Source organism: Asterias rubens, chromosome 8, assembly GCF_902459465.1.
Source record: "Asterias rubens chromosome 8, eAstRub1.3, whole genome shotgun sequence".
Classification (NCBI taxonomy): Eukaryota; Metazoa; Echinodermata; class Asteroidea; order Forcipulatida; family Asteriidae; genus Asterias; species Asterias rubens.
The window spans coordinates 1,866,971-1,887,967 of record NC_047069.1 but is presented as its reverse complement, the minus strand read 5'-3'; the positions used below and the strand labels follow the sequence as shown (position 1 = coordinate 1,887,967).

The 20,997-nt window shown below is 39.0% G+C and overlaps 1 protein-coding gene across 2 annotated transcripts; it reads right to left on the bottom strand.

Annotated features, from left to right (window-relative positions):
- Positions 1–1,632: 1,632 nt before the first annotated feature.
- On the bottom strand, positions 1,633–20,958 carry LOC117293275 (myotubularin-related protein 2-like). 2 transcript variants are annotated; one of them, XM_033775510.1, is made up of 16 exons: positions 20,667–20,958; positions 14,268–14,340; positions 13,283–13,377; positions 12,138–12,248; positions 11,508–11,609; positions 10,823–10,906; positions 10,117–10,191; positions 9,467–9,541; positions 8,185–8,373; positions 6,893–6,984; positions 6,093–6,186; positions 5,383–5,589; positions 4,741–4,833; positions 4,172–4,285; positions 3,268–3,447; positions 1,633–2,290 (listed from the first exon to the last, which is right to left on the bottom strand). In XM_033775510.1, exons 1-16 carry the CDS (start codon positions 20,868–20,870, stop codon positions 2,126–2,128), a joined length of 1,953 nt encoding a protein of 650 aa, XP_033631401.1. In that variant the 5' UTR covers positions 20,871–20,958; the 3' UTR covers positions 1,633–2,125. The 2 variants fall into 2 exon arrangements, with proteins under 2 accessions (XP_033631401.1, XP_033631402.1); XM_033775511.1 differs by having other exon boundaries at positions 20,673–20,958.
- Between the last annotated feature and the right edge of the window lie 39 nt (positions 20,959–20,997).

Here is a 20,997-nt window from a genome sequence, read left to right as displayed (position 1 = left end):
ATACAGATGTGCACACTTCTGACACTATCTTACACATCACAGTAAACAACACCTTATTTTCCCACAGTTCTCTCACAAGTGAAAGTGCTTGGCCGACACACCGCATAACAGTAGAATTTAAGCTTGGGCGATATCGATTTATTTTATTCTCAATATATCGCCGACAATATATCGCGATATAATTGCGATTAATTAAATTTGACATCATCAGTCTTCAAACTCTGAGTGAAAGTTGTAGAAGAGACAGTCCTAGCATAAGAGAGGTGTTCTAATAACCTATTCTTCTGGTTTTACTCCAAACCTATGGGGTGCAAGATGTGTCAGCTAGGAAATACTTCGCGATATTGTGATTCTTAATCGCGATATATCGCGATATATCGATATTTTGATTAAAACCAAATTGGTCCGATATCGAAATCGTTTCCAAGTTAGTATCGCAATATTCGATAATATCATGATATCGCCCAAGCTTAGTAGAATTACAAGTAGAAATTTAGGAAAAATGTTTAGGTTTATCAACTTCCTACTGGTTAGTAAACCCTTTTTGAAGTGACCCACTTGACACGTTTGGAAATTGTCAAAGACCAGTGTTCTTACTTGGTGTATCCCAACATAAGATGAAAGAAAGGGAAAGAAAAACACCCTTGTTGCACAAATTTGTCTGCTTCCAGATGCCGAAAAAGTGTTCAGGCAAAAAATTAGACGTATTTTTTCGTCTGAGATCGTTAAAATAAGACTGAGTGCGTGGGAACTTTAAACACGTTTTTACTTGTTTTTGGCTTAATACTAGAGGTGGTCATTTGGGCTTTAAGTACAATTACGTTTTTTTTCCAGCACACGTCATGAAGCCTAATCCTAAAAATATCGGAGAACTTTAATTTCCAAATATATGAGAATCATGGATTTTTATAACATGATCTTGAAAAAACTATACAAAATGGATTAAATTACCACATACAGGGGCTATAATTAACCAAATGTTTCACATTTCATCTACCTCATATATCTTAACTATTTACACAAATATTTCTGAATGTTTTCCCCCCAAAAAAATAAACCACATCCAAACACAAAAAAAATTAAATATAAATAAGAAGCACTACCCCTTCATGCATGTACTAGTCACTAGTGGGAATACTGCTTTCATTGTCACCCCGAGGGTTTCTGAGTTGCGAATGAATGAAAAAACATAAATGGTGTACATGTTTCTCTAATTAGTTAGAATGTTCATCGAGGCGCCACCAATGCTTTAAAACTCTTCCATGAAAAGGAAACATTGCAATTACACTTTAACGGCACTGGACAACCTTTGGTAATTGTCAAAGACCAGTCTTCTCACTTGGTGTATGCCAACATATGCATGAAATAACAAACCTGTGAGAATTTGGGCTCACTTGGTCATCAAAGTTGCAAGAGAATAATAAAAGCAAAAACACCCTTGTGTATGGGTAAAAACCAAAATTAATACCCTTGGTCATGTTGGTGCACAAACTTGTGTGCTTTCAGATACATTTAAAAGGCTTCAGGCCTGCAGTCATTCAACATTTGAGTGAGAAATTACCTCTTTCTCAAAATTACGTTAATTCAGAGGGAGCCGTTTCTAAAAATGTTTGATACTATCAACAGCTCTCCATTACTTGCTACCAAGTAAGTTTTTAAGCTAACAATTATTTTGAGTAATAACCAATAGTGTCCAGTGACTTTAAGAAGCCCAACTATACCAGTCCAATTGAGACTCTGCTAGACTTGAAACTGGGTTCCCATATTGGACTTTGTTTTGTTAAAGTACCGCAACTTTTCTGTAGAATTACAAAAATAGATCTAATAGGGATGCATGATAAACTGACCTCCCTGTCAACTTAGCGCGACTGTGAACGGCGTAACAGGCTGAAAGAGGTCGTGGAAGACTTCCCTGTAACCTTGATAACTTAACAGGGCCGCTAAAAAGTTCGATTGGAACAGCTCTGCGCTGTAAATCTACTGCTACCACGCTGTAAAACGCTTTTCAAGCGTCGCAGAATATAAGACGGTAGAATTACATCAAAGCCATTCATGGTAACTTTCCGTGTGGCAGCGGAAGAAAAAATCCAATGGGAACACAGCTTCAATAACACATGATGAGATTTCAAGCATTGATAGGACTAGCTACTCTTGGTGGTGACGAGGTACCAACTTGAGCTGATTGAAGTCCTAGATCTCTAGCTTCAATCTCCTTCTGTAGCTCTTCTACTTGCTTCTGAAGGAACGAGCGAAGCTCAATCAGATCTCGATTTCTCTGGTTTATTGGCTCCTGGAGAGATAAACAAATCAAAATAATTTTGAATAACATCAACCCCAATAAATAACCCCACTTCTCTCGTACCTCTTCAGTCTCCTGACGATGACTAGAGCAAGTTAATCAAAACGTTGAGACCAACCCAAGAACTGACTCCGCAGTAGTGCAGTTAATTACTTTCCTAAGTTCCTATAAGCTAAAGTAGTAGTCCCAGCTTATTTCTATACCATCCGCCCGGGTAATAGTTAATAAGCAGGACAGTTTCAGAACTGACAAGTCTCCCGAACATCCGATAAATCTACTCCACGGTAGTAGAATAAAGAAAGACAGTTCTCTAAGAATAAACTCTACCTGGCAAGTAGATACACACATGGTGTTACCGCAAACCAAATATATATTGATACCTCACCATGCAGTGCCTCAAATCATATATACTCAAATAGAATGAATATCACATGATTGAATTTGTTATCATCTTACTGTTGTTGCTGTATATTTTTATATGTAACTATTTTGTATGTAAACTATTTTTTTGTATTATTTGAAATTTTTACTGTAATTTGGTCGTTGGCCATGATTGAAAAAGAAATAAACTATCTATCTATCTATCTATCTATATCTATTCGTCGACATACTTGTAACTGTTATTGTTGCTTGTTGTAGGTGTTATTTTGTTTATTTGGTTTATTCGTCTATTGTGAAGCTGTTTTGTTTTGTAGGCTGTTTCTTTGACAAGCCCCGCTTTTTGGAACATCCCTCCACATTCATATATGTCGATATATAAGCGTTGCTTTCAGTTGAATTGAACTGTCGTACTGTGTAAGAACAACCAGTTAATGCAAGACACTTTGGTCTCAACGCTTTGACTAGCTTGCTCTAGTCTTCGTCTCTTGTTCCGGGCAAATACATTGTATGTAACAAGGCCCAAAAATTGGAATGAATATGGACCCCAACCTCATCAAGGATGACAAGGTAGCAATAACTGAACATACCTGAGGTCGCATCCTTGGGTTCCAGCGGATGTAGTACCCTGTCCATAGCTCAATACGTCTCATACTAGCTACTGGAAACAACACATGTTGATGATGGTACGCTGCGTACATGGGGTTGGTAAACTCCTCTTTATTGCTATTGATGTAGGACCATAAGGAAATCGTCTTGGTCTTCACTTGCTGTCAATCAAAAAACACAATCAGAAAGAGGTGAATTGTACATGTGTTCAAGTTACTGAGTTTGTATTTGATGAAACAATGCAGAGTGTAGACTTGATAACAAGTCGTTAGTCACTGTCTGCCAGCGCTACCTATTACAAGCGCCATTCATCTCCAAAACACACATTTTGCCGTTCATGTAACAGTCACTGTGCGATTCATGCAACGGTCGTAGGTAGCACTTGGCATGGTGCTGCTCTTATGGCAGACTTTGGAACGCTAGGTGTCAGCAGACTTACCAGGTAAATTGTCATTGTTTACGTAGTTCTGAGCATGCGTGCATTACCGAGAACAATGGATTTTGCAGTCTGCTGCCACCAAGCGTCTCGAAAGTCCCCCATTGTAAGTGACTCGCACACATACTGGGATCAAGGGAAGTGTGTAGCGTGTACAGCACCTTGTAAATCATTACATGGTGTTATGTGAAAAGAGTAGATCTCATTATTCAAACGTAGTCCCACATACCTTGCAGGAAAATACTGTATGTTAAAGCGCCTTGAGCGCCACTGAGTGACGGATATGCACGCTACATAAGAAGCCACTATACTGAGATACATGTATCTCATGTTGCTTCATTGTTCTTGGCGTTCATGTTTTCCAAGTGATCTCTTGCTCTACTTGACATCTTTGCAGATCTATTTACTTCAATTGATGATCTTTACTCATTCCTTATTTCTTGACTCACCTCCTTAACTCGATCCTTCATGCAATTATAGAGGAAGGTCCCAAACAAGCAGCTGTAGAGATGGTCCAAGATGGTAATCAGGAAATGCTCATTGAACTCAAACGCATTGGGAAACTACAAAGTAAACACAAATAATGTAAAAGCACAAAAATTCACATTCACTGTAATGTAATTACATGCATTGGTTTGTATGAAAACCCCAGTTGATGTAAAATGTGTACAACAACTGATACCAATGAGTGATATTTGATTCTGTACTGTCAGGCCTGCCTGTATGCTTCACTGTTGATAGGGCAAGGGCACCAAGGCATTTTCTCCTCTGGAGCATTTCAAGGGCACCAAGGCCATTAATGACCAGTGTGCATGGAGGCAATCGCCTTAGTTGCCTCTGTGAAGTATCAGGTCTGTAGATAATGCAAAATTTGTCAAAGAAAAAAACGAGGAAAAATCAATTTGTAAACATGAATTCTTTCATGGGCAGTATTGAATCGCCTTCTGACTGGACTTGTTATAGTTTTTCATTTTTTAAAGCAACATTTTTTGAAGGAAACAATTTTTTTTAACAATACCTGAACAGTAATCTGCCAGACACAATCCATAAACTGTTGGAAGATTGGTGATCTGTCTGCATCAGCGTGGTTCTTATCTCCATGTCCATGACGCTAAGAAAACAAACCAAGATTAAAATCAGTCTGTGAAGTAGTTCAGACACAGTACTAAAGTCGGTTTTAAGCAAACTCATGCGGTTATAACTTTGTGTGTCTGAATGCTCTTAAAACTTGTACAAATCGGTCAGCAAGGGTGGTTTAACACTAAACCACTTTGGTTTCTATTTTTTAGCGCAGTGTTTGGACATAATCAAAATAACCACATCCAGTTTTAATTCCTCAAAGGTGACTGATGACACAGGATGTGTTGCGTAACATGCCATCAAATGCAAAAGCGGGCATCTTTTGTACACACTTTAAATAGGGGTTGTTGTGTTGGGTCACGTTGCTGTGTGACCTCTTAAAATCAAAGACAAACTGTATTGTACAGGTTTAACTTTGAGCTGTCTGAACGCAGGGAAATTGCATGTTTGTGTGGATGGATGGTTTGACAACAAATTCTGACTAGGTATTTTTTTTCCAGGAAGTTGTAAACATGTGACACATTGATAAATCAAAACTTATCGTGTTGCGACAATACTCTTCTGTAGATACTAGACTCACCTGAGCAAACTTATGTCCCACTTCAATCCATTCCTTTTCTACTAAGACCTGGAAGCCTGTGATGGTTCTATAGTAAGGTTCCAGCATGAGCATGGCTAGTGCCGTAAGCTGGGAAGTTCGATCCCATCCATCGCTGCAATGAACTACTACAGAGGTTTTCTGACTCTCGATTCGATCAGCGATGCGTACAGCACCGGCTAACACCATCTGGTTAATAGAACACACAATGGTAATGACAATACTGAGTATACAGTGCTAACACATATCGGTATAATGGTAAATACAGAAAACCGAGTATTACTATTAGCCCCCTATGCAAATTGGTGTATCTCAACATATGCGTAAAATAACAAACCTGTGAAAATTTGAGCTCAATTGGTCGTCAAAGTTGGGAGATAACCGTGAAAGAAAAAAACACCCTTGTCACACGAAGTTGTGTGCTCTCAGATGCTTGATTTCAAGACCTCAAATTCTAAATCTGAGGTCTTGAAATCAAATTCTTTGAAAATTACTTCTTTCTCAAAAACTACATCACTTCAGAGGGAGCCGTTTCTCACAATGTTTTATATTATCAACCTCTCCACATTACTCGTAACCAAGAACGGTTTTATGCTAATAATTATTTTGAGTAATTACCAATACCGTCCGCTGTCTTTAACATATCCTGTTTCTAAATACAATGGGAATGCTTCGTTATATTTCCTACATACCTTAACGTGTTCCAGCCAGTGAGTGGCTTCCAGGTTGGACAGCCAGTGGTGATCATCTATACTTGGATAACAGATGTCTTTCAGTTTCCGCAAACTTCAAAAACAAGAATGAGAACCAAAACCTCATTCCCATGACAATGTGTAATTTGTAGAATGTGTACATGTTTGGTTTGCAGTAACACCATGTGTGTATCTATACTTGCTGGGTAGATTGTGTTCTTTTGAGAACTTGTCTTGCTTTATATTCTACTACCGCAGAGTAGATTTACTACCAGTAGTTGCTGGGAAGATTATGTTCTTTTGAGAACTTGTCTTGCTTTATATTCTACTACCACGGAGTAGATTTACTACCAGTAGTTGCTGGGTAGATTATGTTCTTTTGAGAACTTGTCTTGCTTTATATTCTACTACCGCGGAGTAGATTTACGGAGTCCCGGCTGAAGTTCTGACTTCTCGTTATTAACTTCACTACTGTCATGGCAGTCATTGTTTCTGGAATATTTGTTTGCAATTTCTCAAAAGAAAGTAGTAATTTATGACAAATAAATGGTAGTACACCATGTACACACTTGAATACAATGCAAGGCCAGGCTTCGAATTGATGATACCCAAGCCTACATCTGTATGGACTGTGAAAGGGGTAACCCTGTTTCAGCCCTAGGAGTAGGTGGCAATGGCCTCTGGAAAAAAATAATTGTAGCCCACACCTTGAAGTGGCCTTCAGGCCTTGTGTGTCAGGCGACTTGCAAAACAAACACAAAAAAACTGATTCATTTGAAAGAAATGAAGAATGTACAAACCTTTCTCTCATGACATGGATGTTGTGAATGTCTAAGAAGATGACTTCAGCATTTTGATATGTGTCCTCATTCTCATATCCACCACCTTTAGCCTAAAATATCAAACACAATCAAAACAAATCAATCAGTTGAAGGCAGTGGACACTATTGGTACTTACTCAAAAATAATTGTTAGCATTACAATTTACTTGGTAACAAGTAAGGGAGAGGTTGATAGTATAAAACATTGTAAAATAAGGCTCCCTCTGAAGTAACATAATAACATAATATTTGAGAAAGAGATGGTTCTTGTGATTGATTTAGCCGAGTAGCGCATTTGTTGCACAGCCCAGGGAGCTGAGATGGTTTAATGAATGATTTAAGGCCCAGGGGTAATAACGTTGGAGTGCCATGAGCGTCACTGCGTGACAGACCTGAGCGCGATATAAGAAGCCATTATTATTATTATTATTATTATTATTATTATTATTATTATTATTATTATTATTATTCTCACTCAAATATTAAAAGACTTTAGGCCGGAAGCCTTTTTTAGGCATCTGAAAGCACACGAGTTTGTGCAACAAGGACAGTCCTTTTTAAACAGTTCTTTCCAATAGTGCGCTTGGTCAGACCTATGCGCACAATACTGAGCATGTGCGTGCACGCTCAGAGTCGCCAAAAAGGACCATCACTTCTGCTTCTGCTGCTGCCAGCAGCTCAAAAGACTCCCATTGCGAATGCTGCTGTGCAAGTGCTACTGTGCAGCAGCTACTTTGTTGTAAATAGTTTTGGCAGGTGAGCAAGTGCTTCTGCGCAGCAGCAGTACTTGTTATACAAGTACAAAGGCATTGCTAGGGTTGGTTTTCTTTTGTTCTGTAGGCGAGGCCCTCAGGAATGTCTTTGGAATGTCACTGGTGTGCATAGAGTGGTAGTGTGGGATATGAAGTGGAAATATGTTCAGAGTACCAGTTTTATAAGTCAGTGGTTTGAGGTGTGTGCAGTTAGAGATAGGCAGTCAGAGTTCTTTCCCTTGCATGCTGCAGCATGGTATTGGAACTCGTGAGGCTGAGCTCAGCAAATTGTAAGTTCTTTTTAAATTGTGCTCATAGAGAAAACCCTGACTGTGAAATGTTTGGAATTAAACATAAGGCACTTGGTTGAAAGCTTTTTTAGTTGCAAGGAATTGTTGATCCAGTTTTGATTATAACTTTTTTCCTTGATTTATTGGAAAGTGTAGTGTAAATAAGGGCAAAATTTTAAGACCATTTTCTCATTGCAAACTCTAGGTCTGGCACCCTGACTTGACATACCTTATTAGCAATGGCGTTGACACTGGGCCTGGCATCCATGATGACCAGTTTATGTGACTGTGCATTAGCATCTAGTATCATCTGGATATACTTCTCATCTTCTTTGCTTCGTTTACCGTTAACACCTACGAGAGGCTGACTGCAACGAGTAATCGTTGCGTGGCTCTGAGGGTGGATCCACGATAAAATCTACACAAAGCAACAAAAACAATACAACAGTTAGAACTCGATGGTCGTGGGTTCGAATCCCACCCAAGTAATATGCCTGTGGACTTTTTTCACATAGGTCCCTTCTAGGTTGGTAGTAAGCATTTGTAAAAGCTAATTCTATTTTCTCAGCATTATTATTGTCTGTAACTCTGTTGGGCCTAAATCTCTTGACTCATTTTCTAATTTCTACACGTGGACATACTTTTGCATCCAAAGCACCAATAGCAAATGTTTCATAAGTTTGTTGTGCCTCAATGTTCTACAGTGAGTTCTCATAGTCTCATTTTATGTTTTCTGAGCTGACATTGGGTAAAACCAAATTTATTATTGCTTTTCCCCCTACGCAAATTTTCATCTATTATTCCACTCAACAGTCCATGCACAAATTCACTAGCAAAAGATATTTTCAAATGCAAACAATGGTATAGCTCCTCAATGAATTTATCCACGACTATTGTCCAACTAGAAACCTTCATTATTGCTCGCAAAATCTTCTCACTCCTTTTCCAGCCACCACCAAAGCATAATGGGCAAAGGGCTTTCCAGGTTGCATCTCCTAAACTCTGGAATTCACTCCTCAATAATATAAAAGAAAGCTCCTCTCTAGAACAGTTTCTTTGTCTTTTTTTGAAGACCTACTTTTGTGTGAAATAACTTAATATTATAATATTATGTATATTTTTTATTGTATGCATTTTGTGGTGTTTTCTGTAATTTTTGTATTTAAAAGTCCTGCTTTTTCGCTCTTGACTTCACAGCAGGCCTGATACATGTATTTCATGGAGGCAACGGAGGCGATTGCCTCCGTTGCCCCTTGCCATTGCCTTGGTGCCCTTGAAATGCTCCAGTAGAACTTTACAATTTCCTCATAGGGTGCCCTTTACCAAGGAGAAAATGCCTTGGTGCCCTTGCCCTTTCAAAAACGAAGCATACAGCCCTGTCACAGTAATGTGGTTATGTAAAAGGCTACGTGGCCTTGCCATCCTTAAAACTTTTTAAAATCCATTCTGTTGGAAACCATTTCTTCTGGTCCATTTTTTCAAATAAATAACTGTTTATGCTCCATTCTTACCGGTATTCTGTTTTTACTTCTGAACTTGGCGACCTGTCTCAGAAGCTCATCATCAGCAGCAGCAGTCACTGCAAACTAAATACAAATATTTAATAGATGGAGTTTTAATAAATACAAATAAACAATTGTTGATGAAGAGCCCAACGAAAACACAAACACAACTTTTTTGAAATTATACAATCCATATTTCAAGTTTTGAGGATTTCTATGTCAATGAGCCTCTCACATGCCTTGAATTTAATTTTTGAAAGGGCAAGGCCATTTTCATTTTGCAAAGGGCACTTCCATTAGAAAATCTTACGTCAATGGGAAACTTTTGAAGGGGCACCGAGGCCAAGACCAGGGGCAACAAAGGCCGTGGCCTCCGTGGCCTCCGTGGCCTGTGTGTTATTCCAGGCATGCTCTAACTTTCCCTCCCCTCCCCCCTTCAAAATGCCTTAAGAATCAACCCCACCTCTCTCTCTTTTTAAACCAATTTTTATGCCTTTTAAATTAGCCGCTTAATGGCTTTAACTTACTGAAAAAACACCTAGAAACACTGATAATTAGATCTGTAGCAAAGCTGTTGATTGAAGACTTTAACTTCTGATGATAAATATGTTCTTGAATCAGGTATTTATGTGAAGTTTAAAGTCAGTACAAATACTTACAACTGCTGGATAAGTATCACAGAATTGATATCCTTCATTGATTCTACTGATACGCCAACTCTCTGTAGGTAGACCCTGTGTTATCAGTAACAATAAGTACAAGTCAACTACTTCATTCAAATACTAAAAGTCCATTAGGTTGTGAACTGAATACTAATTACACTGTACATTATACAATTGTTTCACAACGTGACGTTGAGGTGTCCATGGCGTTTTGTACACCCGAGGGGGCAAATAGCACCGAGGCAAAGCCGAGGGTGTACAAAACCCATGGACCCCAGTCACAGCGTGAAACAATTGTTTTGTTATACCTTTGTTACATTGTTATTCCTCTTCTCGAAGCTCAGTTGTCATCTTCGAACATTATTACGACAAAGTATTCATTGTGGCAGACGAACAAGAAACAATTCTTGACTTCCCTCGAACCCGCGGGTGTTTCGTACACAGCGCTGGAAATCAACCAACACTGGGAACGATCAAGGTGATGTACACAGGTGTACATCACTTTTCATGTTACCCGACCCCCGAGCCATGTAACATGCGTTTGTGTTGCACATCACGTGATTGGTTCTCGACCAATCAAACGTCACAATTTGTTACCGAGGTATAACAAGCATATTTGTTGCACGTCACATGATAGGTTATCGACCAATCAAACTTCACAGTTTGTTACCGAGGTATAACAAGTATATATTTGTTAAATTACCTGTCGTTTCATCTCTCCCAGTGGATCATACACGGCCCATCCATCCTCACTGTAGAAATTCTTGTATTCAAAGGCAAAAACTGGCTGCAATACACAAAATAATAACACATACAATTTGTTAACCCTTGTGTTTGAATACAAAGAACTGTGAATTCAATTAAAGTGTTGTACAAGTATCCTTTTGTTTTGTATATGGGGAATTGGAGCTTAAAAACAACAAATTCTCCACAACAACTCAATCCTACAAGTAAACTCAGCATTAGGCTCAATACACTTTGCTGACAATCTTGAGGAAACACTAATGTCAACTCCAATGCATAACTTCTAGATATGTGTACGGCTGTCTGTTATTATAAGTTATCACACAAGCGCGAGTGAAATAAGGAAAAATATAGCGCTTCTGCGCCCCATATCCAACGAGACCGAAGGCCATGTTGGATATGGGACGCAGACATGTATATTTCCCGTATTTCCCCGAGCGCGTGTGTGATAACGTATTTATCTTCAAGCAAACTTGGCGCATGATATAGAACACACAAGACGCAGGTAGTGATATTAGCCGCGCAATATAGGTTTTTATCACCACTCCATTCTGTGAATCTGATTGGAGGATTAGCGCGTATTCGAAGATAAGGTCTTTAACCAAAATGATATAAATTCTTTATTTCAATTAATAAACACTTACCAACTTATTAGAGGTGGGGAAGGCATAAATCTGGACTTTATCGTAAACAAGTCGTCTGGAGTGATTCTCTTGCTTGTGGGCGAATCTCAAGTTCCGCATGTCCTGAAATCAAAGTCAAGTCAGTACAAATGAGTGTAGTATTGCAAGGTGGTTCTTAATGAGTAAGGAGATCATTGGTTATTGGAACAGTAAATTAATTTCGAACTTCTTTGTGGCATGTCATGGCCTAGTGGTTAAGAGTGACACCGGACTCAAGATCTGGTGTTTCTGATCAGCAGAGAGTGGGTTCGAGTCCCAGTCGTGAAACCTGTGTCCTTAAGAAAGATACTTAACCATGATGGTTCATCCTTCGGATGGGACGTAAAGTCGTTGGTCTTGTGTGTTGTATAGCGCACGTAAAAAAAAAAACCCAGTGCACTTATCCAAAAGAGAAGGGGCTCGCCCCAAGTTCCTGGTTCGATTGGCAGCTTATTTATGGTGCTATGTAAAAGGAGTAGGTCTCATAATTCAAGCGTAGTCTCTCATACCTTGCAGGAAAATACTGAATGCTGAAGCGCATTGAGCGTCACTGAGTGACGAATATGCGTGCTATATATTATTGTTGTTATTATAAATCCATAAGTTCCTTACCTTACAGAAGATCTCTAGACCATATGAGTTCTCTCCTCTGCTGGTTGATCCCCCAACCTTCTCCACTCGATAAATAGACCCCAGTGGTACATCCAGTATAAAGGGAGGTTCCTACACAACAACAAATCATGGATTTAAGGAGTAGGGTCTAAAAACGCCATGTCACACACGGCCATTTTTACAGCTACATGTACTTAAAGGCACTGGACACTATTGGTAATTACTCAAAATAATTATTAGCATAAAACCTTACATGGTAATGAGTAATGGGGAGAGGTTGATGGTATAAAACATTGTGAGAAACAGCTCCCTCTGAAGTGACCTAGTTTTCGAGAAAGAAGTAATTTTCCACGAATTTGATTTCGAGACCTCAAGTTTAGAATTTGAGGTCTCGAAATCAAGCATCAGAAAGCACACAACTTCGTGTGACAAGGGTGTTTTTTCTTTAATTAATATCTCGTAACTTCGACGACCGATTGAGCTCAAATTTTCACAGGTTTGTTATTTTATGCATATGTTGAGATACACCAACTGTGAAGACTAGTCTTTGACAATTAACAATAGTGTCCACTGTCTTTAAATGCAACCAACAATACTGCATGCAAAAGGACCTAGTGCGGATTTCACAAAGAGTTAGGACTCGTCTTATCTCGAATTATTAGGATTAATCTTAAGGTCTGCATACTACAGTGCAGGGTTGGGACTCATCCTAAGTCCTAAGATTAGTCCTAAGTTAGGAAGAGTTTTGTAAAATCGTCAGCTGACACTTGAGCAGTACGCTTTTTTCTGACAGTATCTCACTGTCCCCTGGGCCAAATTTCGTAGAGCTGCTTAACAGCCGATCTTGTGCTTACTGTGCGATTTCAAATTTCATAGTGCTGCTAACCGTGAGCTCACGACATGGCTCGTCTTTGGAATGAACTTCTGATCAGTTTTCGTGAAGCGCCGTCTTTGTCTGTGTTCAAGCGGAAATTGAAAACTCATTTGTTTCTGTGATTCACTGTTCTTTTGTTCCTCTTCTTTAAGTTGTTAAGCGCTCCGTTCTTCGTGGGGCGCTATATAAATGTTTGTGTATTATTATTATTATTGTTAATATTATATGCTAACCTTTAATGCAAATCAACTGAATGCTGAAAATGACTTACCCTTTCAACTCCTTTGAAATACAGCTTGTAGTTTGTGATACAAAGAGTTCCTCTGACTGGTCCAGTAAATGGACACAGGTATGTCACATCCTTAGCTGTGTAGGATTAGGGTAGAGACAAGAACATCCAGTTTAAAGGCAGTGGACACTATTGGTAATTACTCAAAATAATTATTAGCACAAAACCTCACTTGGTAACGAGTAATGGGGAGAGGTTGATAGTATAAAACATTGTGAGAGACGGCTCTCTCTGAAGTGAAGTAGTTTTCGAGAAAGAAGTAATTTTCCACGAATTTGATTTCGAGACCTCAAGATTAGAATTTGAGGTCTCGAAATCAAGCATCTGAAAGCACACAACTTCGTGTGACAAGGATGTTTTTTTCTTTCATGGTTATCTCGCACTTTCGATGACCGATGGAGCTCAAATTTTCACAGGTTTATTATTTCATGCATATGTTGAGATACACCAATTGAGAAGACTGGTCTCTGACAATTACCAATAGTGTCCACTGTCTTTAAAGAACTTGATATCTTTTGTAGATCAAGTTTTTGGCCATGACATAAATCCCTACTCACTGTGAATGAAGATGTTTGTGCACAACGTTAATCCGGAGGTCGTTGGTTCGAATCTCACTCTAATCAATTGTTCAACCCCAAAAATATTATAATTTACCTGTGGAAGTTTCAGCTCCATTAGTCGTCAAGATTTTAAGAAAAAAAATGTCAAAATCACAGAGAAATGTTTTCAGGAGAGTCGCGTAAACCCGTTGTTTGTGCTAAAATAACCTTCGCCACACTGAGTCAAAAATTATTTTTGTGACTTGTTTTACTCATTGTTCAAAAACTTCAGCACCTCAGCAAGTAATATTTTAAGGGAAGCTTTCTACCATCATTATCTTCAAACCGTGAAAATTTAATGTATTATGTGGATTACATTTTTTTGTTTTTAAATAATGTTTTTTTTTTTTTTGGGGGGGGGGACGTACCAATTCCTTCAATCCTCTCTCCAAGTATGAGGGGAACATCTTCATTCTGTGCTGGCTTGCCTCCACCAGAAGACTGTAACAAAATATAACACATACAAATCATTTTTAAATGATTAAAATAATATGAGTCATGTTTCATGTCTGAACAAGACACTTAAAGGCAGTGGACACTATTGGTAATTGTCAAAGACTAGCCTTCACAGTTGGTGTATCTCAATATATCCATAAAATAACAAACCTGTGAAAATTTGAGCTCAATCGGTCATCAAACTTGCGAGATAATAATGAAAGAAAAAACACCCTTGTCACACGAAGTTGTGTGCGTTTAGATGGTTGATTTCGAGACCTCAAGTTCTAAACCTGAGGTCTCGAAATCAAATCCGTGGAAAATTACTTCTTTCTCGAAAACTATGGCACTTCAGAGGGAGCCGTTTCTCACAATGTTTTATACCATCAACCTCTCCCCATAACTCGTCACCAAGAAAGGTTTTATGGTAATAAATATTTTGAGTAATTACCAATAGAGTCCACTGCATTTAACCATCGCTTCTCTCCATCCAGGAAAATTTGGTACCTGTGAGGGCAGAGATGGTTCTTGTGATTGATTTAGCTTAGTAGCGCATATTTGTCGCTCAGGCTGTATACTCCCAGCGAGCTGAGATGGTTTAAGGAATGAATTAAGTTATGTTGGATGCGATTTGAGACACGTTTGTTAAGCGTTAAATATACATGAACATGTAAAAACTGATTATTAATTAATTAATAAATTATGTGGTCATACTTCACAAATTGAGCATCTCCCACCCATCCATACTAGATCATGAAGCCCAATATGTAACGCTAACGGATTCACATCATCATCTGCATTTGGAGGACTGGCCATTGTAGAATCACTTTAGTAATCTTCCACACTCTCTGACAATTAGGTTTCAGCTTCTCAAATTGTTTCTCAAGACACTGTTCTGATAGGCAACTCAGTTCTTTCAATCCAGAAAGTACATGCTCAGGTATCTCCAAATGAGTTCACACTCCGCCTCTCAAAGTGCATCCACACAAATAAGAAATCCCACGAACTTCCACCAGAATAACACAGTCAACTCAGTTCTTTCAATCCACAAGGTACATCTCCAAATGATTTGACACTCCGCTTCTCATAAAAACATCCACACAAATAAGAAATTCCATGAACTTCCACAAGAAAAAAGACAATCCAGTGCACCTGGAACTTGTTGGACGCGTCGAGTCGGAATATGGAACTTACTTCGACTGCTCACTAGCACCGTCTTACTTCACTGTGAGTCACAGACAAATCTTGATGCTGTGGTAAGTGTACTCCAGGCACTGCCAGGGTCTTCTTTCTTATCATTAAAGGAAGGAATTAGGAACGGCACCCATCCCTGTGGAGGGGAAACGTTTTTTGTCGTAAACAAGGACTGCTAGCCGCTCTACTCAGCGCATCATGCACTGTTTTTGCCGCTCTTTTTGGTTGTTGACAGGCTTTCTGCTGAAAGTCTAATCTCTAAGGAACTCTAACTTTCCTTAGACAAGGAAGCAATCAGTTAAAGTAAAGGATGAGTAGCCTGGACTTAAGATGTTTTACCAGGGTTCTTAAAAAGACTTGATGTTGAGGCCTTGAAATCACAGAGAAAAATAATAAAAACAGACCACACCCCAACCAAAACACTTTCTTAAAATCAAGCTTTTTCTGATCTTTATATGATTCGCCAACCTGACTAAATTCAGATTTTCAAAGGACTCTTGAATAAAGACTCATTTGTTTGAATCTTTGTTTGCTTTAAGTGTATTTCTTCATTGTTTTATGTTTTGTGTTGCGCATAGAGGCTTCTGCATTACGAGCCATATAAATGTCTTGCAATTGTATCATTATTACTATTATTATTATTTAGTAATATTTTGATGACTGCCACACAACTGTGAAGGCTAGTCTTTGACTATTACCAACAGTGTATTTAAGTCAGTACAGTATTGTAGCATCCTTTAAGTGGTCTGCGGTTAAGAGCACCAAATTCAAACTCTGGTGTTTCTGATCAGCAGAGTGTGGGTTCGAATCCCCAGCCGTGACACTTGTGTCCTTAAGACACATAACCATTGCTTCGTCCTTCGGATTGGACGTAAAGCCGTTGGTCCCATGTGTTGTGTAAACGCATGTAAAATAACCCAGTGCACTTATCGAAAAGAGAAGGGGTTCGCCCCGGTGTTCCTGGCTGGATTGGCATCATATTGCACCACAGCACCTTGTAAACCATTACATGGTGCTTAGGGATTAGGTCTTATATCTAAAAATTCGCCCCACTCCTGGCGCTTTGTATCCTTTGGCAAAAGGCGCGTTATAAATACGGTTATTTTAATTTTATTTGATGTATGGACTTGTGAAAAAGCCGATGAACTAGTAACATGACAAGCTAACTGGTCCTGCTGACCAGTCACTAAAAAACTGAAGTGCAAAACCTTTACCAGTAGACAGTCTTTGTTCAGTGCATAGAGTCTATTACTCTTGGGAATCAATCCTTTCATCCCAAACAGGAAATTTAGTTAACTGCTTTAACTCCCCCGTGATCAAGTACATACATGCACTGTCTACGGGTGAACTTTGTCATACAGAGTGAACTTAGGTTGGACTGAGTAAGGGGCATTCACGATAATCAACATTTTCTCAAGCTCACACACAGTAGGCTTGAAGGGAGGGTGTTAGGTCTGCCATAAGCCTTTGTTTTCTGAATAAACTGTCAAACACTTTGCTTCATGACCCGTTTTTGCGCCACTAAATAGGATGCTTGTGTTAACCTTTCGAAAGTCAGATCAGCTGTGTCTTATAGGCAGGAAATTAGGCATTATAATTTGTTTATTATATGTTTTTACATGCTAAAACTGAGACGAAAATTATTTTTGTGACATTGTTTTACTCATTTCTCATAAACTCAGCAAGTAATATTTTAAGGGAAGCTTTTTACTACCATTATCTTCAAACTGTAAGTTTAATGTAAAACTGTGGACATTGTGTTTTGTGTTAGAAAAAAAGTACATAGACCCTTTTTAAAGAAAGACTTTGCTGTTTTAAATGTAAGATTAAAACTTTGACTTGACATCATATTGTAGTGGACTTGTTGTTAATACCCCTTATTCCATTGTTTGCTGACTAGGCCTAATGTATCACATCAGTTAGTGTTATACTTTCTGTACGGGAGTCTTGGGTTCAAATCTCAATGAGGACCATTTGAATTTTCTCTCATCCCATGTTTGGTTATTTCACTTCTACGGTGATTAGGCATAGATACCAAATAATGTGTTTGTTACTTTACCCATTTGTGCATCCTTGCAACACAGCGAGAGAAAAAAACCCAGAGGGAGTACATGTATATCTTAGGTAGAGCATCAGCCCTGACTGAGTGCCAGAGGTCTTAAGTTCAAATCCCAGTTAGGACCATTTGATTTTCCTCTCATCTCATGTTTTTTTTTTCACTTCTATGGTGTTTAGGCACTATTTCAACACAAAATATGTGTTACTTTGCCCAGTTGCACACAATGCATGTGGGTGTACTGTATACCGCTGTGCTTCATAGCTCAGTTGGTAGAGCATCTGCCTGGAGTGTCAGGGGTCTTGGGTTCAAATCCCAGTTAGGACCATTTGATTTTCCTCTCATCCCATGTTTTGTTATTTCACTTCTATGGTGTTTTGGCACTATTCCAACACAAAATATGTGTTACTTTGCCCAGTTGCACACAATGCATGTGGGTGTACTGTATACCGCTGTGCATCATAGCTCAGTTGGTGGAGCATCTGCCCGGAGTGTCAGGGGTCTTGGGTTCAAATCCCAGTTAGGACCATTTGATTTTCCTCTCATCCCGTGTTTTGTTTTTTTCACTTCTGTGGTGTTTAGGCACTATTCCCACACAAAATATGTGTTACTTTGCCCAGTTGCACACAATGCATGTGGGTGTACTGTATACCGCTGTGCATCATAGCTCAGTTGGTAGAGCATCTGCCTGGAGTGTCAGGGGTCTTGGGTTCAAATCCCAGTTAGGACCATTTGATTTTCCTCTCATCCCATGTTTTGTTATTTCACTTCTATGGTGTTTAGGCACTATTCCAACACAAAATATGTGTTACTTTGCCCAGTTGCACACAATGCATGTGGGTGTACTGTATACCGCTGTGCATCATAGCTCAGTTGGTGGAGCATCTGCCCGGAGTGTCAGGGGTTCAAATCCCAGTTAGGACCATTTGATTTTCCTCTCATCCCGTGTTTTGTTATTTCACTTCTATGATGTTTAGGCACTATTTCAACACAAAATATGTGTTACTTTGCCCAGTTACACACAATGCATGTGGGTGTACTGTATACCGCTGTGCTTCATAGCTCAGTTGGTAGAGCATCTGCCCGGAGTGTCAGGGGTCTTGGGTTCAAATCCCAGTGAGGACCATTTGATTTTTCTCTCATCCCATGATCAGTAACTACATACAGTGTCATTTTAATAATTATAAAGAGCACAACTAATGTGGCCCATTATTGTTGTCAAGAAAGATCCTTTTATTTTATTTTATAAAAGACACAACTTGTGAAACAAAAATTGTGGCAGGTTTTTGAGAAAAAATATTGAACTCAGGATGTTTTAGGGATTTTGTGCAATTAAGTAGAAACATGCTGCAAGACTTTTGGTCTATCTTTCAAAATAAAGAAGACAAATGATCAGCAACCCCAGTCCTGATACTTCACCGAGGCAATAAAGGTGACTGCCTCCATGCCCCTGATCATTGTCGTGGTGCCCTTGAAATGACAGTTAGAAATATCAATTTCCTCATACATGTAGGGTGATCTTTAAGGCCCGGTTCCACTGCAGCGATAACGAGAACGATAACAACGCCAAGAGAACGCATTCTATTGGTTGAATGAGTGTGTGCGTATTCTGCGTGGAGCAATTCAACCAATAGAACGCGTTCTCTTTGCGTCGTGATCGTTATCGTTCTTGTTATTGCTGCAGTGGGATCAGGCCTTAACCAAGGAGAAAATGCCTCTGTCCCCTTGCCCTATTAAAAACAAAGCATACAGGCCTGTAACCATAGTAACCCATCTCCCTCTGATGACATCACAGCATTGGCAATACATGTAAGCTTGATGTTGATGACTTCAAGTATCTGTGCTTGTACACCAACATGTCTCATTGTTGATTGAAAAACCTCAAGCTTTATCTGCGCTTTAGTCACTGACCAAAGTCTGTTGATCCTTGATCTCCTAGGCAACCAAACTTAAGATCTTAGGATCCACTGCCTTTAAGTCTCATTCTGTTTGGTTAAGTGCTGGTTGACTGTTTGTTTGGATTGTTTGTAACTCTTGCTCATTACCAATAGACCGATCCATTAAGCTCTGCCCCATTGCGTATTCACCAATCACAACCCATAGCGCAACCAAAAGTCCGTCAAATAAAGTCTGACATGCGTGCGCAGATGTTTGGCGTGCGCGGCAGGGTTGAGCAGAATAGCATTGGAGAGGCTCACGTGTTCTTGATCACACGTGCGCCGTGGGAGCCTATGGATCGGTCTATTGTGTGTTTAAACTGTTTAACATTAGCTCTTTTTAAAGAAATATTTATACGGTACGTTCTAGTGCAATTCAACCATATCTGTTGTCATACTGTTAATTCCTTTGTATTTTATTAATGAAACAAACCAATAAATATAAATATTCATAAAAAATGCTCTTAGTAACGTATACAATCGATGTCAGTTTTTTTTTATATATATCAAAATTGATGATATTTTGATACGATTGAAAAAGTGACAAAATAGTGGCCTAGTGGCCAGTATTAGTTAGAGTAGGCGCTTGAGTAGGCGCTCGAGTAGGCGCTCGTCATGTATATCGACGGAAGTTATTATCTGGGTTGTCACGTGTTACCAATTATTAGCTGTTGCTGGCAAAACACATTATCAAATCTAACCAACATAAAATTTAATCATGATCATATTTCTAACTTCATGATTTAATCAATTCAAGATTAAGTCTCTAGCTACATTGCGAAACATGCCGAGGGAAAGATTCCGTTTCATGCCACCAATTTTTCATTCGACGTGAAATAATAAAGTAATTCTAATAAATGAAATATCCCTTTTTGTCAAAATGAGTAAAAAAGTGGTGGCAGGATACCTAAAGTTACCCCATGCGGACACTAACAGTTTGTTGTAATTTTTTGTTATCATTTATGGAGGTATTTTTTATGATATTTGATTGATTATTTATAGGCTTCCTATATACTGATATAATAATATAATTTATTTTTAAAGAATTTTGTGTTGTCAAACAAACGTGGCAAATGTTAGGGTACGTCTTTTGGTCTGACCGGTGGTAACTAGGGAACCCATCCAACATTTTGTTCAATTCATACCTTTACCTCATCTTGGTCAGCTTGTTGTGTAATTTCGTTCGAGGCGTTGTCGTTTACCGTAGCGGCAGTGGTGCTCACTACCGTTGGCCGCGCCACCACTGCGGGGATAGCTAACGTTACATTGTCTAAACTCGATCCACTGGGATGACGATCGTGCTTCGAAGACTTTTCTTCTAACTCTTCTTGACTTCCTTTACTGTCCATTTCCTGACAAAAGTGTGTATTTGAGTGTTTTAAAATTACTTTTTATTTCACTGATCACGGAAAGACTGATGAAACAAGGAAGGCGTTCTGTTTTTGTGTGTGTGGACGCCCGCCCTCAGTTGACTAA